At 48.4% G+C, this 17226-nt stretch overlaps 1 protein-coding gene across 1 annotated transcript in view; it reads right to left on the minus strand.

Annotated features, from left to right (window-relative positions):
• Positions 1-17226, minus strand: part of LOC144145236 (transducin beta-like protein 2) — a 209591-nt gene that overhangs the window by 39048 nt on the left and 153317 nt on the right. The window contains exons 5-6 of the mRNA XM_077676777.1: positions 13582-13668; positions 3816-3951 (exon numbers count right to left, since the gene is read on the minus strand). Of these exons, the coding sequence (XP_077532903.1) occupies positions 3816-3951; positions 13582-13668 (223 nt within the window). The remainder of the gene's footprint in view (positions 1-3815; positions 3952-13581; positions 13669-17226) is intronic.

Consider the following 17226-nt stretch of genomic DNA (forward strand, 5'->3'; position numbering starts at 1 on the left):
TCCAGGAGATACGAACCAGCACGAGACGCGCAAAAAGACAAAATAAAAGGACGAAGTAAGACTGAGAACAACATCCACCCTACCCCCGCGCTCTAATAAATGCATATGACGACGCCCGACAGAACAACAACAGGCACCCTGTATACCTGGCAATAGATCGTCGAAGCTATACAAAAACAGGAAGCGCGCTACGGCGGTACTTTAACACCCCCCATGTGCAATCGCACTACAGGAAGCGAAAATTGCACCGTATCTGTCTGGACGTCAAACAATAGCCATCACATCAACTGGCCAAACGGCCATTCTCGCACTATTCTCACCAGGCAAAACTCACTGCTGGAGTGGTAGCCCAGTATACGCTGAACCTTCCCGAAAAGACGCCGACCTAGAGGCGTATTCTCACTCTACATCTAAAACCCCCCGGGCATCATGCAGGAACGCTTTTATTATATTCCTTTCAAAGGTCACTGCCAGATAACATTTTGGTAATGGTGGGAGGCATTAACGCGGGTTATCCGGATGCGAACGTACAGGATCTATTCATTTGAGAATACGGCTCTGGTAGAGCACAGAGAAACACCATTTCACCGTGCTGGCAGACTCAAACAAAACCAACAAGAACTCTCGATAGAGCGCCTACCGAGATATGTGCCCGTTATTAACGTTCATAAAAGGCTGCCAACTTCGTCACATGGGCGCGACACGTGACATAACAAATACAAGCGAAGCTTCGGGGAGTCATCACCGCATAATTCGCAGGAATAAGAGCCTCAGTTTTAAGCTTTTTAAATAACCTGATTGAAAGGTAGCTCACGCAGCCTCGGTTTTCCTTCTACCTAACGAAAATTACGCTTTACCTCAAATACTGAGCGCCCTGCGAGCCAATCCACTCGCAAATATCAAATTAGGCCCGTTTCCGGAGCTGTTTTCGACGTCAGTACCGATTGAGCCGATAACCTGGCAGTGGCCAGCTCTGAGCGCCTCCGTGACGCAGAGGTTCGCGCAACGGGGGTGTCCCCGCCTATCCGAAACCTGGCACACGGCCGAAAGCACTTACCGCGCTTTCCAGCATAACCCAAAGGCTGGCGGCCGCCAGAAGGACGCTCCTCCGAAGGCCTGTGGAACGGCCGTAAAGCCGAGGCGAGAGGAAGCCTCTACCATTCATCGCTCGTTTAAGGCGGAATGCGCAGAAAGCGCTTTCCGTTTCGCGGTTTTGGAGAGTCGCAAATCATGAGCCGCAAAAAGCTCGCAACAGCGCCCCTCTCATGGTGCCGGCCATGCCCGGTACAGCCTAGCAAACGTATGAACGCGAAGGTGGGCGCTTTTTTTCACTCGTTGTCGGTACAGTAGAAGAGGAAACAATCAGCACTGCGCAGAGCTCGGTGGAAGGACTTAGTCCGCACACAGTCTTCTTGGCCCGCGTTGTCAACGTATGGCTGAGCCAACATTACTATAATAGGCTAGCTAATCCAATAACGTTGGGCTGAGCCTCCTCCGTCTTGACGGCACACACCAGTTAGCGAAAGCCTGAGAAGCATTAAGGCCTGTTCGCACTTGCGACAAAAGCGACGCGATTTCTGTCGCGGCGACAAAAATTGGTCGAGAGTCAAACGACGAAAACAATCGCCGGGCGACTAAAGCGAGAAATAGCGTCGCTTCTATCGCTACAGCCACGAGTGTGAAAGGGACTTAATTTACTTGCCGAGCGACGGAATATTCCTTGCGAGGATCCAAGGACGGCCCCGCACAATCGTCCTCTTCCGTTTCCTTTCCCCAGGGGCCGTGAAAGCGCACGAACGCAGTCGTGAAAGACAAGCGAGACGTACCGTCCCGCACTCCACGGACCGCTGTGACCAACTACGTCACCGAAGTTAAAATCGTCCCGTACCTATCGCCAAAGTATGGCATTGCTTTTAATTGTGAAGCGTAGTACCACACACAAGAAGATAGGAACGGGGCCGTCATGAGAGCTACACATAGACGGGGTTGACTTCAAAAAGAAAGCTACGTCACCCCTGTGCTGTGCTAAAAAAAGCCCGTACGCGATAAGATCACCACCAGCTGGGGCCGAATTCTCTAAAAAACGGCCGCCGCTTTGAAACGACGGGGTAGCGCCATTGAAATGTATGTGTTCTGGGGTTGGGGCCGTCGCTTTGAGGTGCTCAGCGTGAAGTAGGAGCTGCAAGAAAAGCACTGTGGCAAGGACGCGAAGCGACAAGTGAAATGACGGAGGGCAGTGGGTGTCGCTTCGCGTCCTTGCCACAGTGCTTTTCTTGCAGCTCCTTTCCGCACGCAAGGCGCGGCATTCTTTATTTCCTGAAGCAGTTCGCTCCTAAGCTCACTGATAACATATATATATATATATATATATATATATATATATATATATATATATATATATATATATATATATATATATATACAAATTGGAGCCGTACTACCCGACTGTTGGTACTTCACGCTGAGCACCTCAAAGCGACGGCCCCAACCCCAGAACACATACATTTCAATGGCGCTACCCCGTCGTTTCAAAGCGACGGCCCGTCGTTTGGCAGAATTGGGCCCCTGCTCCCCGTTTTTCTGTTAGGTTGCGGGCCGGGTATCTTAAATGGAAACCGGATCGCGTGTACTGTTGGGTTTACGCTGCCCCTGGATAAGTTGTCGAGGTACTCAGAACACACGAGCAATCAGGTTACACGCGCGGCAGACGGCCGAAATTTTTTTAGATCTTCGACGGTCTCCGAAGAGGGTACACCTATACGCACACTACCATATCACCAGAAAAGAGACGCCCGGCAGGTGGTGCAACAACCTTCGTTGCAGTAGAGACGCGAGCGTGTTATCGTTGCCGCCGCAACGAGTTACTAACGTGGCGCCGAAATGCGCCGTTGCCTCATCCTTCGATGCCAGCCTAACGTTGATGCAACGGCTGTCGCATGCGTGGCTTTATCGAAGGCATACGCCTCGCGAGCGATCGACACGTCCGCTGTGTTTGGGATCGCCTGGAATGTTTTTCGTAGAGACCCACGAGTCCCGACCAAAAAAAAAAGTCTTGCTTTAACGTAGTCCCGTTACTAAGGGAGACGATAAGGCCAGACCTGCAGATAGCGGGACCGCCATTAGTTCCGAGCCGTTAGACCCGTCAGGTGACGCAACAATGCACTTCGGTCGGTGTTTCGATGTCCAGCGCCGCTGTTGTTGTGTGGCTTTATTGACGAAAGGGCAACTTGGCCAAAAAGCGCCACACAATTGGGTTCTATGGCGTTCACGTTGCTGAATTCATGGTGTGTGCTTATGTTCAGATAAAAAATTGGTGCAGGCGGGGCCACTTTGCTAAAAGCACGTAACTAGTGTAGAGCGCCATCTTACTAAAAACTACATAGAGGTGGTGAATGGGAACGGGAATGCAGGGCCCTCATAAGATGGGATCGGTGGAGTTACTAGTACGTGCGATATGAAATGGTTTGTAAAAAGCCGAATTTAAGTTCTAAAACATGAGTACATGCAAGCATGGAATTGTGTGCAATGAAGGTGTAGTGGGATGTCATCGTGTGTGCAGAGTTCTGGGAAATGTTCTGTACATTCTCGAAAATGTTCTGTGCATTCAACGAAGATGTGGGGGACGGTAAACTCTCGCGCACATCTTGTACATTGTTGTCTTTGTGTTCCGTTCAAAAGGAAGGAATGTGTACCGTGTGTTGGCGTCGAGGCACCTTGCTTCGATATCCATGAGCGCGTTGATTGGCCGGTGCTACACACTATGTATACACGCACTGCGCGACACGCATACAGACAAGCAGCCGCGGGGCACCGACCTGGAGGAGTCGTTGGAGAAGGCGAAGCAGAAGACGCCCGACGTGTGGCCCTTCAGCTCGAAGGCCCTCTTCACCTCCTTGAAGTCGCCCGTCTTGCTGAAGCACACCTCCCACACCTTCACGTCCGGCGTGAAGCCTGCAAGAAAGAGGACGAGGAAGAAGGACGGGGGAGGGGAGACGGGTCGTCACAAACTGCGTCGGTGTTCTCTCTGTAATGTAATCTCGACGACTACAAGATCAAGCCACCGATACCCAGGTGAGCTTAGTTAACTAAAGAAGCGATTACTCTTATTATTTAAGTTACGTTCGGCGCTACGCACGCTTAAAATAAACCATTAACACCTACCACAAAGCGCAGAAATTAACGAAAATTATCGGAGTTTTACGCGCCGAATTAAGGTACACACCTGCAGGCTATAAAGCGCGTCGCAGCGGAGGGCTCTGGATTAATTTTGACCAACTGGGAATCTTCACCGAGTGCCGAAATCTCGACCCACAGGCGTTCTCATCTTTCGCCTCCATCACAAACACAGCCGCCGCGACCGGGATTGAACCCGCGTCCTTGGGATCAGTAGTACCCTTTCCACCTTGGCAGCTGAGCCACCGCGGCGAGTATACATCAATTTATGAATAGCCAGCATATGTTCGCATTAAAAAAATAATTTATTCCCCCTTGCCCGCCGTCGATGCCCAAAAAGTTTGGATACGACATGCCTAGCCTAGCAAGTTTTGCGTCGGGGGCAACGGTTCCTGATCTCAAAAAAAAAAAAAAAAAAAAGTACTGACGCCAAAAGTTTACCGGTCGCGACGACCCCCCCCCCCCCCCCCCCCCCCCCCTTCGACACGGCCGTCAAGGGCGCGAGGATACACTGGGGCTTCCACGGTGACGCAACTGTACGAAAGTGACGTCACAACCGTGCAGCTGTTGCCACTATACGCTAGAAATCCACAGTCCAACTCATTCAGTGAGTCGACGAACGATAGGGATGCGCATTAAATGCCCAAGATCGGGATGTACTGACATTCAAGCGATTTCCATCGATGGCGACAATACACGGCCGGAGAACTTAAATACGCGTTTGCAGAAAGAAGAAAAATGCGCAATCGAAAAAAAAAAAAGAGATACCAAACCTCCGAAATAGTGCTCATTAAAGTTGGGTTTCAGCCCTCTCGGGTGAATTTCGAATGGTATGAGTTACCAAAAAGCACGTAGAAGAAACAACAACAAACATGCTGGGGCGATCAAGCGGCGGCAGTCAGCTCGTAAAGTATCACCTGCACACACGCGAATCGACGCACAGACCGACAGAAACCAGGCAAGCGTCCTGACCTGGTGGACGCTGACGCATTCATGAGCGCAGATGCGGCTTGCTAAAGATAAGTCGGCTAGCGAGGGACTTCTACGTACACGTACACTATTTCTTTACATGTTATTTCCCCGAACCCGTCCTTCCAGGCTACGCCACGCTTAGCGCGGCCGAAGAAAAACAACTTGGCAAAGCGCGCGCCCATTTTCAACTGCGAACGTGACTGTGTTTACAATGTCCGCACTGCAAAATAGTATATACACCGCTGTGCAATCGTTTCGAAGCGCAAGGCTCCCAAATGCTTCGGGCAAGCAAGTCTAGTCTTCTAGGAGGTGACAGAAGCCACTTGCCCAATTGAGTTGCAGCATATAGACAGGCGCATTGTGTTGTCGTCTGAGTTTATGTTCCCCGCCTTGACGTCCGAATAAAAAGGAGATACACCGAGTCCCTGGACAACATTTTACCTAGAAACGTCGGTAACAGCCTTCTGAGGGCAAGGGTCGTCGATATACATGACTATTCGAGCTCTGTCTCCCCTAGCGGTTATGGGAATCGAGATTATTATGGCCAACGTGTTTCTAAGAAAGGCAGCAGGGAAGGAGAAACCGAACGCAATCCGAGCCCAACGTCAGCGCTGCAAACCCAGGAGAAATAAGGCCGGTGCTAGCGGTTGTCGAGGCAGCAACCTGGCGTTTTCGCGATAAATTCAACTCTTTTTTACAGTGAAACTGTTCATTGCTAGTGTCCCGTGCATTTTTGGTCTGCGTAATCAAAAAACGACTTGCGTAACCGCCAACTTTGTCCACGTTTTTTGTTGTTGTTGTTGTTGTTGTTGAACCGCGAGGCGTTTTGTCGCGCGAGGTGTTTGTTTGCCTCTTTGTTTGTTTATTTGCCTGCGTGCGTGCCAGAGGTCGGCGTACTCACTCGTGAGTACACTAATTTGTATTCAACCTCACAAATGAGTACAATGATGAGTGAATACAGACCCAGACAAAAAATGAGTACGATGATGAGTGCAGGCCCAGACGAAAAATGTGAGTACGATGACGAGTCAGTACAGATTTGGGTACATGTACTCGCGAGTAGTACTAATGAGTACTGTACTCGCGATCGCATGCACTCGCGAGTAGTACTTACGAGTACAGCACCCATGGGTGATGAGTACAATACTCGCGAGTACAAATTTGTGAGTTTGATCACGCACTCGCATGACGACGTGCGTGCACGAGTCTCACGCATTTGGCGGCGCTGCAGCTGAAGTAAAATGAGGTTATAAGGGGAAAAACTGCCGTCCTTGCCATTCCCTCTTTCACGGCTCTCGGCACTCGCTCGCCACGGAATTGCCTTAACGAAATCAAGGGCAGGCATGGTGGCTTCACTGGACTTGCTTCGCACAAATTACAGGTCAGTAGACCTAGTTTACGCGCGAATGCAAGTGGCTGATTACGAGAACAAATTAGTAGAAAAACTTTTTGAGTTCAAATAATTCTGAGTGAAAATTTAGTACGATTGCGAGTGAGTACAGACTGAGTATGAGTACAAGTGAGTACAGATGAGTTGAGTACGGGTGAGTACACATTCAGTACTAGTACTCGTGAGGACTAATGAGTTTGAGCACAGATTGAGTGTGAGTGCAAGTGAGTACAGATTCAGTACTAGTACTCGTGAGGGCTAATGAGTTTGAGTACAGATGAGTACGATTACAAATGAGTATGCGGTGAGTGAGTACGAGTGATTTTGAGTACAGACGAGCTTTCAAAGACGATAGTCTTTTTTGGGCTACTTAAATGCAGAAATTTTGTCTATGTCTGTATGCGACTCGATTCAGCCACCCGGCCAAAGTGAAACAGAAGCTGCGCAATAGTCTTATATACCCATAGCCAAATCTAAACTTCTAAGTCCAGTGTCAATGTTCATACTTCTCAACATTGTTGAACATAAACAAGACATTACGCGAATATAAGGCAGAAAATCAATACATAAATACTATTTGCAGTGCTCCTTTATTAAAAAAAATTATGGATGCATGGTTATTGCGATAGCAAATGAAATACTACATCAACGGCAGCAAACCATCGCCTGCTGTTGTCTGCGCTACTATAGCTCCTGAAGGCATTTAAGAAATCAAACGGCAACAGTAACGAAAGGTTCCACTAGATAGGTTTCACGTTCCGCTGGGAACGCTCGTGGAGTAGGGCAGCGTGGTTGTATAAATGTTGCAGTAGAGTGCCTCGATTCACGCGCGTCTCCGCCGTACGGCAGCACTGGCATCGAGGCATCCGACTTGGAGCAGTAAAACGCGGTAAATTTAAACTGACTGGAGCAAACCTCTAGCGTGTTGGCTTGGGATGAACGAGACGGGAGAGGAACAGCATGAGATGTCAGCCAGAAAGAGAAAGGAGGCATTTACTTGGCAGGGGCGACAGTCGACTGTCGTCTTTTGTCGACATTTGCAACGAAAGGAGCAGATACGCGGGCATTTTTTTTAGTCTGAGTTTGTGTGAGTACAGCGTGAAGTAAAATTCCCCGCATTTCCCCGAGGGGAAGAATGTGAAAGTGCGAATGCACGAGTTGAATTTGCGCGGTTCAGTAATGTTCGCGAAAGAGAGATCACACACAAACACACACAACTACAAAGAAAGAAAGATGCATTTATTCACAGACACCTATTTGTGTTGTCGTTGTACTTGATTGCTAGAGCGGATCTCAGCTTTGAAATTTCGTGTCAGTACTCCTTTAAGCGGGTGCATTAGCCCTTCTCACGCCCGATTCTTGGCCAATCCCCCACGTGGGTATGTGCCATGTCAGCGGCCAGGCAGCGCTCGCCCATCTCCCCCCGTTGCCAAGGAAGACGAGGAGATTCCTGGCCAATCCCCCACGTGGGTATGTGTCATGTGCATTCGCACGAGCGCGGACATCGCCGGTGGACACAGGTTCAGGGTCGCTTAAGAAGTGCATTCGCACTTAAAAAATATTGTGATTGAGCTTCAGTGAGTTCTTTCTGTCCTGTCGACCCATGGTGCATTCCCATTTTATCGCGAGAGTTCGTATCCTAGGCGGCGGCACAAATTTGCCTACCAGTCTTTTGATTTCTTGAGATAAAACGATGCTGATATGGATTCTTTTTTGGCATTCGTCGTTACGCATTATGATACATCGATGGGCGTTTGCGGGGTTTTAACGACGTTGTCCTAGGAGCCGCATTACACACTAGCAACCACTAACGTAAGACACTTCAGTAAAGAAAATATCCCACAGTGTTCAATTCTTTTCCCTTTGTGTTTTGATCCTTATGGAGAGAACTGCCCGAAGGCCAAATTGCGCTTATTGTTGATCATTGCACTTTTAATAAGCCTATAGCGTGTCTTATTTATTATGCATGTGAATAATTAGGGCACCCGCTAGGAACCTGCAGCCATACTCCCCCATTTCACTCATCTACTGTGAGACTACAGCGCAGCAGCATGCATGAGCAGTGTAAGGTTAGGAGAGCAACAATATTTATTTTGAACGTTAAGACGTCTCTAAACATGATTCTAATGAACTCAAGCGCTGGTGGGAATTGACCCCATTCAACCACGCAATCTATATATGAGGAGCCAAGCTGCCGACCCAAAGTTAAAGGCAAACAATTGGGAAAATAAACTGTAGCGTAAAACAAACAGTCAATGCTGTTCAAACAGCGTAAACACCAATAAATTAGGCGCATTACCTCAACGCGATGAGTAAACTAATACTGCGTAAATGGCGCTAAAATTAAACGCACAGATGAAGTATGACATCCTCTGTGCCCTTCCTTTGTTTGTCTAATTTTGGCGCTGTTTCCGTAGGCTACCAGGCGGCAACTAGTCTAACACTAACAGGATATTTTAGGAATATACCCATTCCTCCTACAGAGAAGAGCACAATAATAATGGAAGTTATGATAATACATGCAGTACTGCTTGTATTCACAGACGAGGCGCGCATTCAGGCATGTTTTTCAGTCATGTGAGTGCGCCGTCACTGGTTACATCGGGCTCCACGGGATGGCGGTACTTGTCTGTGCTAAGCACATGATTTGTGTTGGACGTTCCAAACTTTACCTCACCCAACCCAAAGTAATGCCTCGAGTGCAATGTGAGTGCGATTAATAACATCCCTGTTGACACCACCGCTGAGAATCGGCTTTAAACGGAGCAGACGGCGCACGCCGGTGTTTCGTTTTTCTTCGGCGTGTGGACGCAGTGGCACAAGCCGCGCCATGTCCGTGGCGCATCGGCCATGTCCGTGGCCGTTTACAGTATCGCCAAGCGAAGAATTTTACAGGCAAACTTTTCAATGAATACCACCTACATTGGGAGGTGATGTTATACGCCCACGTGCTTTGAGAGTTGAGAGCACTTGGTGAGCACTGTTGGGAGTACTGCATAGAGCAGAATTGAACCAAACTTCGAAATATTCATGCACTCAGTTTATCCTCGTGCTCAATGCAGCTTTCGTGAGCTCTGGTTATTCTGCATAATCGAGGTGTTATTTTTATTTTTAATATTTTGCGGGGCGGCGTTTTTGCTTAACACACACTCCGAATTTTATAATGCCGTACACTGCACCCGTAGCCGCCAATCTACACGCGCAATCTCGAACGATGGCGACCTCGTATAGGCAAAGGTCGGAACACACACTAAGCACGTGCCTCGGCTTTTATAATTGCGTTTCGTAAGCAGCGAAAGATGAACCGAACTGAAGGGACAGATTTAGGCGCTCATGTTACGCTGATGTCGTGCCTAGGGCATAGAAGTGCTAATTTCAGAAACGGGGCAATATATTCGTTTCAACATGACACTTTTCGAAACACAACTATAGTTTCAGGGTGTCAAATAACAGCTATTTTAATCAGGACCTATTTTTTTCCACGCGAAATTTCTTGCTCGACCATGGTTTTGAAGTACTTTTTTAAGATTTTTCGCGGCGCTTGTCGCTGGGTATCCAAACTGACGAATAGAGAAGGAAGGTGCAAAAAAAAAAAAAAAAGAACGAATTGAATATGATAATAAAATTGGTGCAAGGCCGGAGAAACAGCACAGCTGGCGGCCGCTCTCCCTTAGTAGGAGGCCTGGCTGCTGCACCTCCCATAGATAGTAAGAGTGATTACACAGCGAGTACGAGTACTCGTGAGGACTAATGAGTCTGAGCACAGATTGAGTATAAGTACAAGTGAGTACCGATTCAGTACTAGTACTCGTGAAAGCTAATGAGTTCGAGTACAGATGCGCACGATTACAAATGAGGATGTGTTGAGTGAGTACGAGTGAGTTTGAGTGAGTACAGCGTGAAGTAAAAAAATTGTGATTGAGTTTGAGTGAGTTCTTCTGTTCCGCCGACCTACGGTGCGTGCTACAGAAGGAGACGTGCGCCGGGGCAGAAACACCTCTGACGGTCGAGCAAAAAAATGACGTTTTCCATTTCGAATTTCACTTCCCTTTGTCTCGTCGTATTAAGGAGGCCGCGTGGAAAATTTCCATTGTGCAGGACGTGTGTACTTTGTAGGTGCCATGGCCCAATGCTCCCCCACGAGCGGATACGTCCACCCCCAATTCCACACCATCTACCGAGATAGAACGATGCCGAGGGACGTCTAGTCGCAGCGCGACTGCCGTCAAGAGGTCGTACCTCGTTCACAATTTTGTGTCCCCTCAGCTTCGCTGGTCATCCGCCTTCGCAGAGTGGAATGTGCCACGATTCTTTTCTTTCGAACATAACTGTCACAGTCCAACAATCAGTCAAGGCTGTGAGGTTCTGTTCCATTGTGGGTAGAATCCCGTCACTGATGATTATGATGATTAGTGGCTCTCCCTTTGAATCGGGGCGCCGGTTGTCAGCAACTGACTTGCTTGTTTTATTCCACTTACTTGCCCTACTCCTAGCCAACTTAATAGATTTGCCTTCCCCTCCACCATCTCCCCCTCACCCCTGTTTATCGCCCCCACCCCCTTTTTTTCTCCTCCCGCTGCTCTAAATTCTCATCCGTACGATGACTCCGCCTGCGTACCCATCCCGTCCCTACTTTTCCTCCACCACCGTTCCAGTCGCCTATTCGTCACCTCTATGGCCTTGAAGTTGAGGCTCCCTCCCCCTCACGTCTCACCCCAAATCCCAAAGCCTCCGCCAACGCCGTTTCCCCCTCACCCCGCGGCGGTCTTATCTCTGTGCAGCCCCTGACAATATGGTCTATAGTTTCCCCGATCACTGCCGCAGCATGTACATGTTTCTTATGCCCCCAGCGCTATCTATACTCATTCTGTTTTAACACGAAAGTGTTTTATACCTGGGTACACAAAGATTTGACTGGCGTCATATCCGTCACGGAAATGACGCCAGTACAACGAAGCAAGCGACCTGCAAAGGGTGCACCCCTGCACACAGGGTCTTGTTGCGGGGAAGCAACCTTTAGTACTAAAGAGTACATTATACTTCGGGTTGTTCGTTTTCGGGTTTTATATTTTAACACGAAAGTATTTTATGCCGGGATGCACAAATATTTCGCTGACGTCATATCCGTCACGGAAATGACGCCAGTACGCCTTTGCCGAAGCGACCCGCCAGCAGGACGTCGCTCGCCAAGCACACCCACAAGACAGCCGCCGACCCGCAAACCATGCTCATTTCGCTGCAGATTTCAATGCACATTTCATTTTAGTGTTTTACAGGTTCCTATGACAGAGGAATCGACCACAGTTTTTTTGAGTCACCGGCTATACTCAGCTCTACTTTATATTTTGAGCAAGTGCTAAAAGTGCCCCGCTGCTGGACCTCAGTAGCTTAGGGGTAAAATTACAGCTTCAGGTGCGATCGACCTAGGTTCGAGCTCAAGCAGTGCGTATCCTAAGGTCCGAAATTTTTTTTAATATAAATGTTTTTTCTTTCAGTTCCGTTCCACGCATTCTTTTCCGACATAAGGTTGGTTTAGGGGTGGTTTAGGGGCGGCGCACGGCATATCAGCATGGTTAATTAACTTTCTGAATCAACCCGTAAGCGCCTGGCCTGTACGTCTCTTGGAACAGATAATCGCGTCATGGCGTGTTACGATTTTCTCTTTGTGCGCGAAAATGATGTAATCACGGACACACGTTGTTACGGCGCCACGTCAATGTGCCGTCGACACACGTGTGTGAGGGGTCAATTGCGATAAGCAGAGACAATGCAACCTTTGCACGAGCTTCATCGCTAAGGAAGAAGGAACGTTTTAACACCGTGCTAATCTTCAGAGCCTTCGAGACTCGCGCAATAGTGCGAGGTTTTGAACGGTCATTAACACAGGTCATCGTACGAAGGCGAAAGCTTGTAAGTGAAGATGTTACAACATATCTACCCGTAATTAAAGGTAACAGTAAAGTAAAAAAAGAGTAAAGAGTAAAGTAAGAGTAAGAGTTAAAAGAAAAGAGTCAATGGCACTGAAATACTCGCGATTATAATTGTTGCACGCCTGATTTGATACCCAACTTCCTTATTCTTGAGGAAAGGACGGTTGTATTGCGTAAAGGGAAATGTCTTCACGCGTACGCAAGGCGCTATGCGTCCATTTCGAAATTCTGCAGCTAAGCTTCTGTTGCAGAAATGTTATTTTTCCTCCACGTCGCAGTAGCCCCCTTCTGGAGGAGCGCCCGGTTGAGCCACCAATTTGATCCCGTGATCACGTAGATCACGTGATTTGACAGGTACAAGTGCGACGCAACTTCACGTGCGCTTGCACTGTGCTCCCTGCAAAAGAAATACGAAAAAATCTCGCTTCCGCTTAAAACCACGTCAAGCAGACTAAGGTAATTTTTGGGACGTCAACTGTTGGGTCTAGACCACCTCACCATGCTTTTTTCGGGTGCACACCGATTTTAATGCAGCAAGTGTCGTTTCGGTCGGTATACCGTTTGCTACATAAAACATGCAACATGATCGCATACAGCGGAGTTTTACCAAAGACTGAGAAGAATCGAACAAGCACTGAACAAACGTTTCGAAATCTTCCCGCTTACGGATTTCCAACGCGAAAGTCAATGCTACACCAGAGAAACGGACGATACAAACTTGCACAGACCTCACATAAGTTATATTTTACCCCGACCTTCGGGTACTCTAGTTCATATGGGATCAGCTGGCGCAGTTGCACTTCGGTAGACATTTCACTCGTGCTCCGTGTTACTGTAATTGTAGCACATTTACGGGGGAAGTACACTGAAGGTGTCTGTTGAAGATACGAGCTAGATTTCACGACCTGCAATGTTGTACAGAGAGAATTCTGGCGGTTTAAACCGCCAGCACGCGCACACGCACTAACGCACACCTGAGTAGTGACGGGAAAGTTGAAGTCAAAGATGGTAACATTTGCATTAAGTGTAGCTTCGGCCAGTAAAACCTTCAAGGTTTGATTTTATTTTTACGATAAGGGGTGCGTCACCCGTGCCTCGCTTCCCATTGTAGCTTACCCGACGAGGCGACGAAGCGTCCGCACGGTGACACGCAGCCGTAGTAGTTGTTCATGTGGTGGGTGTCCAGGGTTGCCAGGAGTTCGCCTGCAAGAGGGGAAAAAAAAAAAAGAAGAAACGAGCGACGCTAAGACCCCCCGCACACCAGCAGCACCGGTATACCGGCCACAGATTCCGATTGTTTTGACTCCCAGACCTACTCGCGTGCAAATTCCGGCGTTGGGCGGTGTGAACGCTCGGTGGTTACCCCACAACTACAGAGTACCCGCCGCGGTGGCTCAGTGGCTAAGGCGTTGGGCTGCGCAGCCCAAGAACGCGTGTTCGATTCCCAGCCGCAGCGGCCGCTTTTCTGATGTCGAGGAAAACACGAAAACGCTCGTGTCGAGATTTCGGCGCACGTTAAAGATCCCCAGGTGGTCAAAACTAACCCGGAGACCTCTACTACGGCGTGCCTCATAGCCCCGGTGTATCTTCGGCATGTTAAACCCAATAATCTATCAACCCCACAACTAGAGTGCGGCAAAGTTAATTAAGTGAGCCGTGAATTGGACCTCGCAAGCGCGGATGTATTGCCCCTCTTGTAGCCCATCTTGTGTTAAATGAAGATTGCCTGTCGACGGGACCGGCATCGATCCACTTTGTCACTATTGCGCAACGTATATAGCGATGTACAGCTAGCACTTCAGGAGGGAAGCGTCAAAAGAGGGGAAGAGTCACAGCTAAAAAAACAAAATCATACTCAAACACTAGCGCTTACGACCAACTTATGTATTTGTTGTTGTGATGTATTAAGATACGGAAAAACGCAGTAGAGGCCAACAACACAATGCGCAAGAGCAAATAAAAACTCAAAGCTTTAACAGCCCCCGACAAGATGATCTGCAAAGTGGCCCTCATGCACCCACAAAGCTATCTGCATACGTTATCTGCCTTTGTGCCTGAACAACACACTGAGTGCTCACGCACCAAGCGACCCTTCTTCGTAAAACTACTTGCTGTGGCGTTCTTCGTTATTACCAAAAGCTGCTTAAGGTTCCCAGCAATAAACACTTGCCAATATTTTTTTTTTTTTCAAAATCTGCAATTCGTTTAGAGCGTAGCCAACCAGCACGTCCAGTACTTTGATTGGGCGGCCACGAAGTACCCAACCTAAATATTACAGCCCAGCCCAAATATTACAGATCAACGCCCTTCAGGTAACTCCCTTTCTCCGTCCGGGCATCGCCTGTGAGCTTGAGTGACGTTACTCAAGCCATATTGCGGCTATTGGCCGGTTTCCTCTCAGCTCCTCAAACAGACGCATTCGATAGCCGCTCGCAACAAAGGCAGGGCAAATACTACAGAAGAGGCACCCGCGGCGACGAGCAAATCACGCGCATGCCGCTTTGTGCTGACAGTGACTTATATCTTTGGAGGGCTCCCGCAGGGGCGAAGGAAAGAGTGAAACCACTTATAGACGGTGTAGCAGGGGGACTTTAAAGGGACCCTGCGACAATTTTTTCGACTATTTTTCTAAATCTTAAATGATTTCAGGCCGTAATCAACCAACACATCTAGTACCTAGATTAGGCGATCGCAAATTAGCTCAGCAAAAACTTCCTGCTCTATGCCCATCAGATAACGTAGAAACTCGCTCAAAAGATTTTTCTGTTTCCTGCTCTTGTCGCTCTTCGACCGCTTGAATTACGTCACTGCAGAAGTGTAGCGGCTATTGGCCGACTCTTCCTCAGTTGTAGCACAGAACGCATTCGATAGCCACTTTTAAAAATTGGCCGCGTATCTCCTCCTTTCGTTGCAAATGAGGAAGCTCTCTACAAACACGTGCACCGGATCCGCACGGACATTCTGGAGTACTACGTGGATCCGGTGAATTGAACTTTCAAATTAGGACCTAGACTTAGGTCCTGCGGAAAATAAAGTTTGTTCTCTCTCTCTCTCGATAAAAGGCGATAGTCTTGCCGACATTTGGCAAATAAATGCCGCCCTTCCCCATCCCATTCGTCGTTTTTGTTTTCCCTTGGCACTTGGTAGCAGTTAAGCCGCCTCCACAAGTGCCAACTTGACCCTTTTCGTTTTGGGCATGCTACTTGTTTAGTATCTCTGCTGTTCCTCTTACGTCGCGCTCCTCCCAAGGTAAACACGCTAGAAGTTTGCTCAAGTCACTTTAAATTTACCGCGTTCCACTGCTCCATTCTGGGTGCCTCGATGCCAGCGCTACCGTACGGGGGAGACGCGCGTGAATAGTGGCACCCTACTTCAACGTTTATGGAACCACATTGCCTTACTCCACATGCGTTCCAAGCACAACGTGGAACCTATATAGTCAAACATTTCGTAACTGTTGCCGCTTGATTTTTAAAATAAGCTATAGCGGCGCGGGCGAAAGCTGGCGACGGAGTGAATTTTTTTTCTGCAGTGGATGCAGTTTTTCATTTCGCAAAAATCAAGCATCTAGGAATTGTTTTTATGAAGGAACACTGTAAATATCGCTTATGTATTGATTTTCTGCTTTATATTTGCGTAATATTCTGTTCTTATTCAACATGGTTGACAAGTATATATGAACATTGACACCGGACTTAAATGTTTAGAGATTTGGCTGTGAGTATATGACTACTGCGCAGATTTTGTTTCACTTTGGCGGGGTGACTGAATCGAGTCACAAACAGACAGACAAACACTTCTTTAAACGAAAGCCACAAGAGAACAGCAGAAACGGAAAGCGTATCTTCGGCGACGAGCGAATCACGCAGTGTCGCTTCGTACTGGCGATAAGTATAGCTTTCGCAGTGCTTCAAGACCGGAAGCAAAGAGTGAAAGCGTTTATCAGAAGTGTTGCAGTGTCCCTTTAATAGCGGCTTGCACTTGCATGTGGGCACATGTGCCGAAAGCGCGCGAATTGCCACCGCGCAGCTTGTTGACCGTTTGAAGGCAGAAGCATATGCTCGCTCAGGCGGCGTTTACGCACCGACCTGTCATACATGCATGATATATCATGCGTGCATCTAGCGGCTATCATGCATCTATCCTCTATCATGCATGCACGATGCATGATAGGCCGCTATGTAGTGGCGGGTCGCACACGAGTGCACTGAAATGAATGAGCACGCTTCTCTTACGCAATGTGCTGCGCGGGTTTGTCACTGTTTACCATCTTACGAGGCGTACCCCATTCATTATTCCCAAGTCTCGATTGTTTTACAGCTAAGCTGTTAGCTTCTCGTTGGTCGGAAAATTTCGTGTCGTAAACAAAAAACCCAGGCAGGACCTAGCACTTGTCGCCCAAGGCACCGAGCGCATGCGTCCAGGCTAATCAGGCGTACAGCAGTATTAGTATAAAGAAAGAAAAAAACCAAACAAGCATAGAAACCGCATAATGGCTAATAAGACGCCGGTAAACCATTGGACCCCCTCCCCGCCCATGTGTTCTGGTAAAGATTAGATTTACAGTTGCTCTCGAAAGGGGAGGTGTGGTGACGTCATTCGAGTGCTGCGCATGCGTGAGGCTAGGCAGGACCCAGCAGTTCTCGCCCAAGACGCCGAGCGCATGCGTCAGGACTCGGAATTTTCCGCTTAGAAGCCGAGTGCAAACGACAAGCCCGTCGAGACAACCACGAACATTTTCTACCCCCCCCCCCCCCCCCC

The sequence above is a fragment of the Haemaphysalis longicornis genome, unplaced genomic scaffold (assembly GCF_048455015.1).
Source record: "Haemaphysalis longicornis isolate Haplotype H1 unplaced genomic scaffold, Haemaphysalis longicornis Haplotype H1 scaffold_7, whole genome shotgun sequence".
NCBI classification, from domain to species: Eukaryota; Metazoa; Arthropoda; class Arachnida; order Ixodida; family Ixodidae; genus Haemaphysalis; species Haemaphysalis longicornis.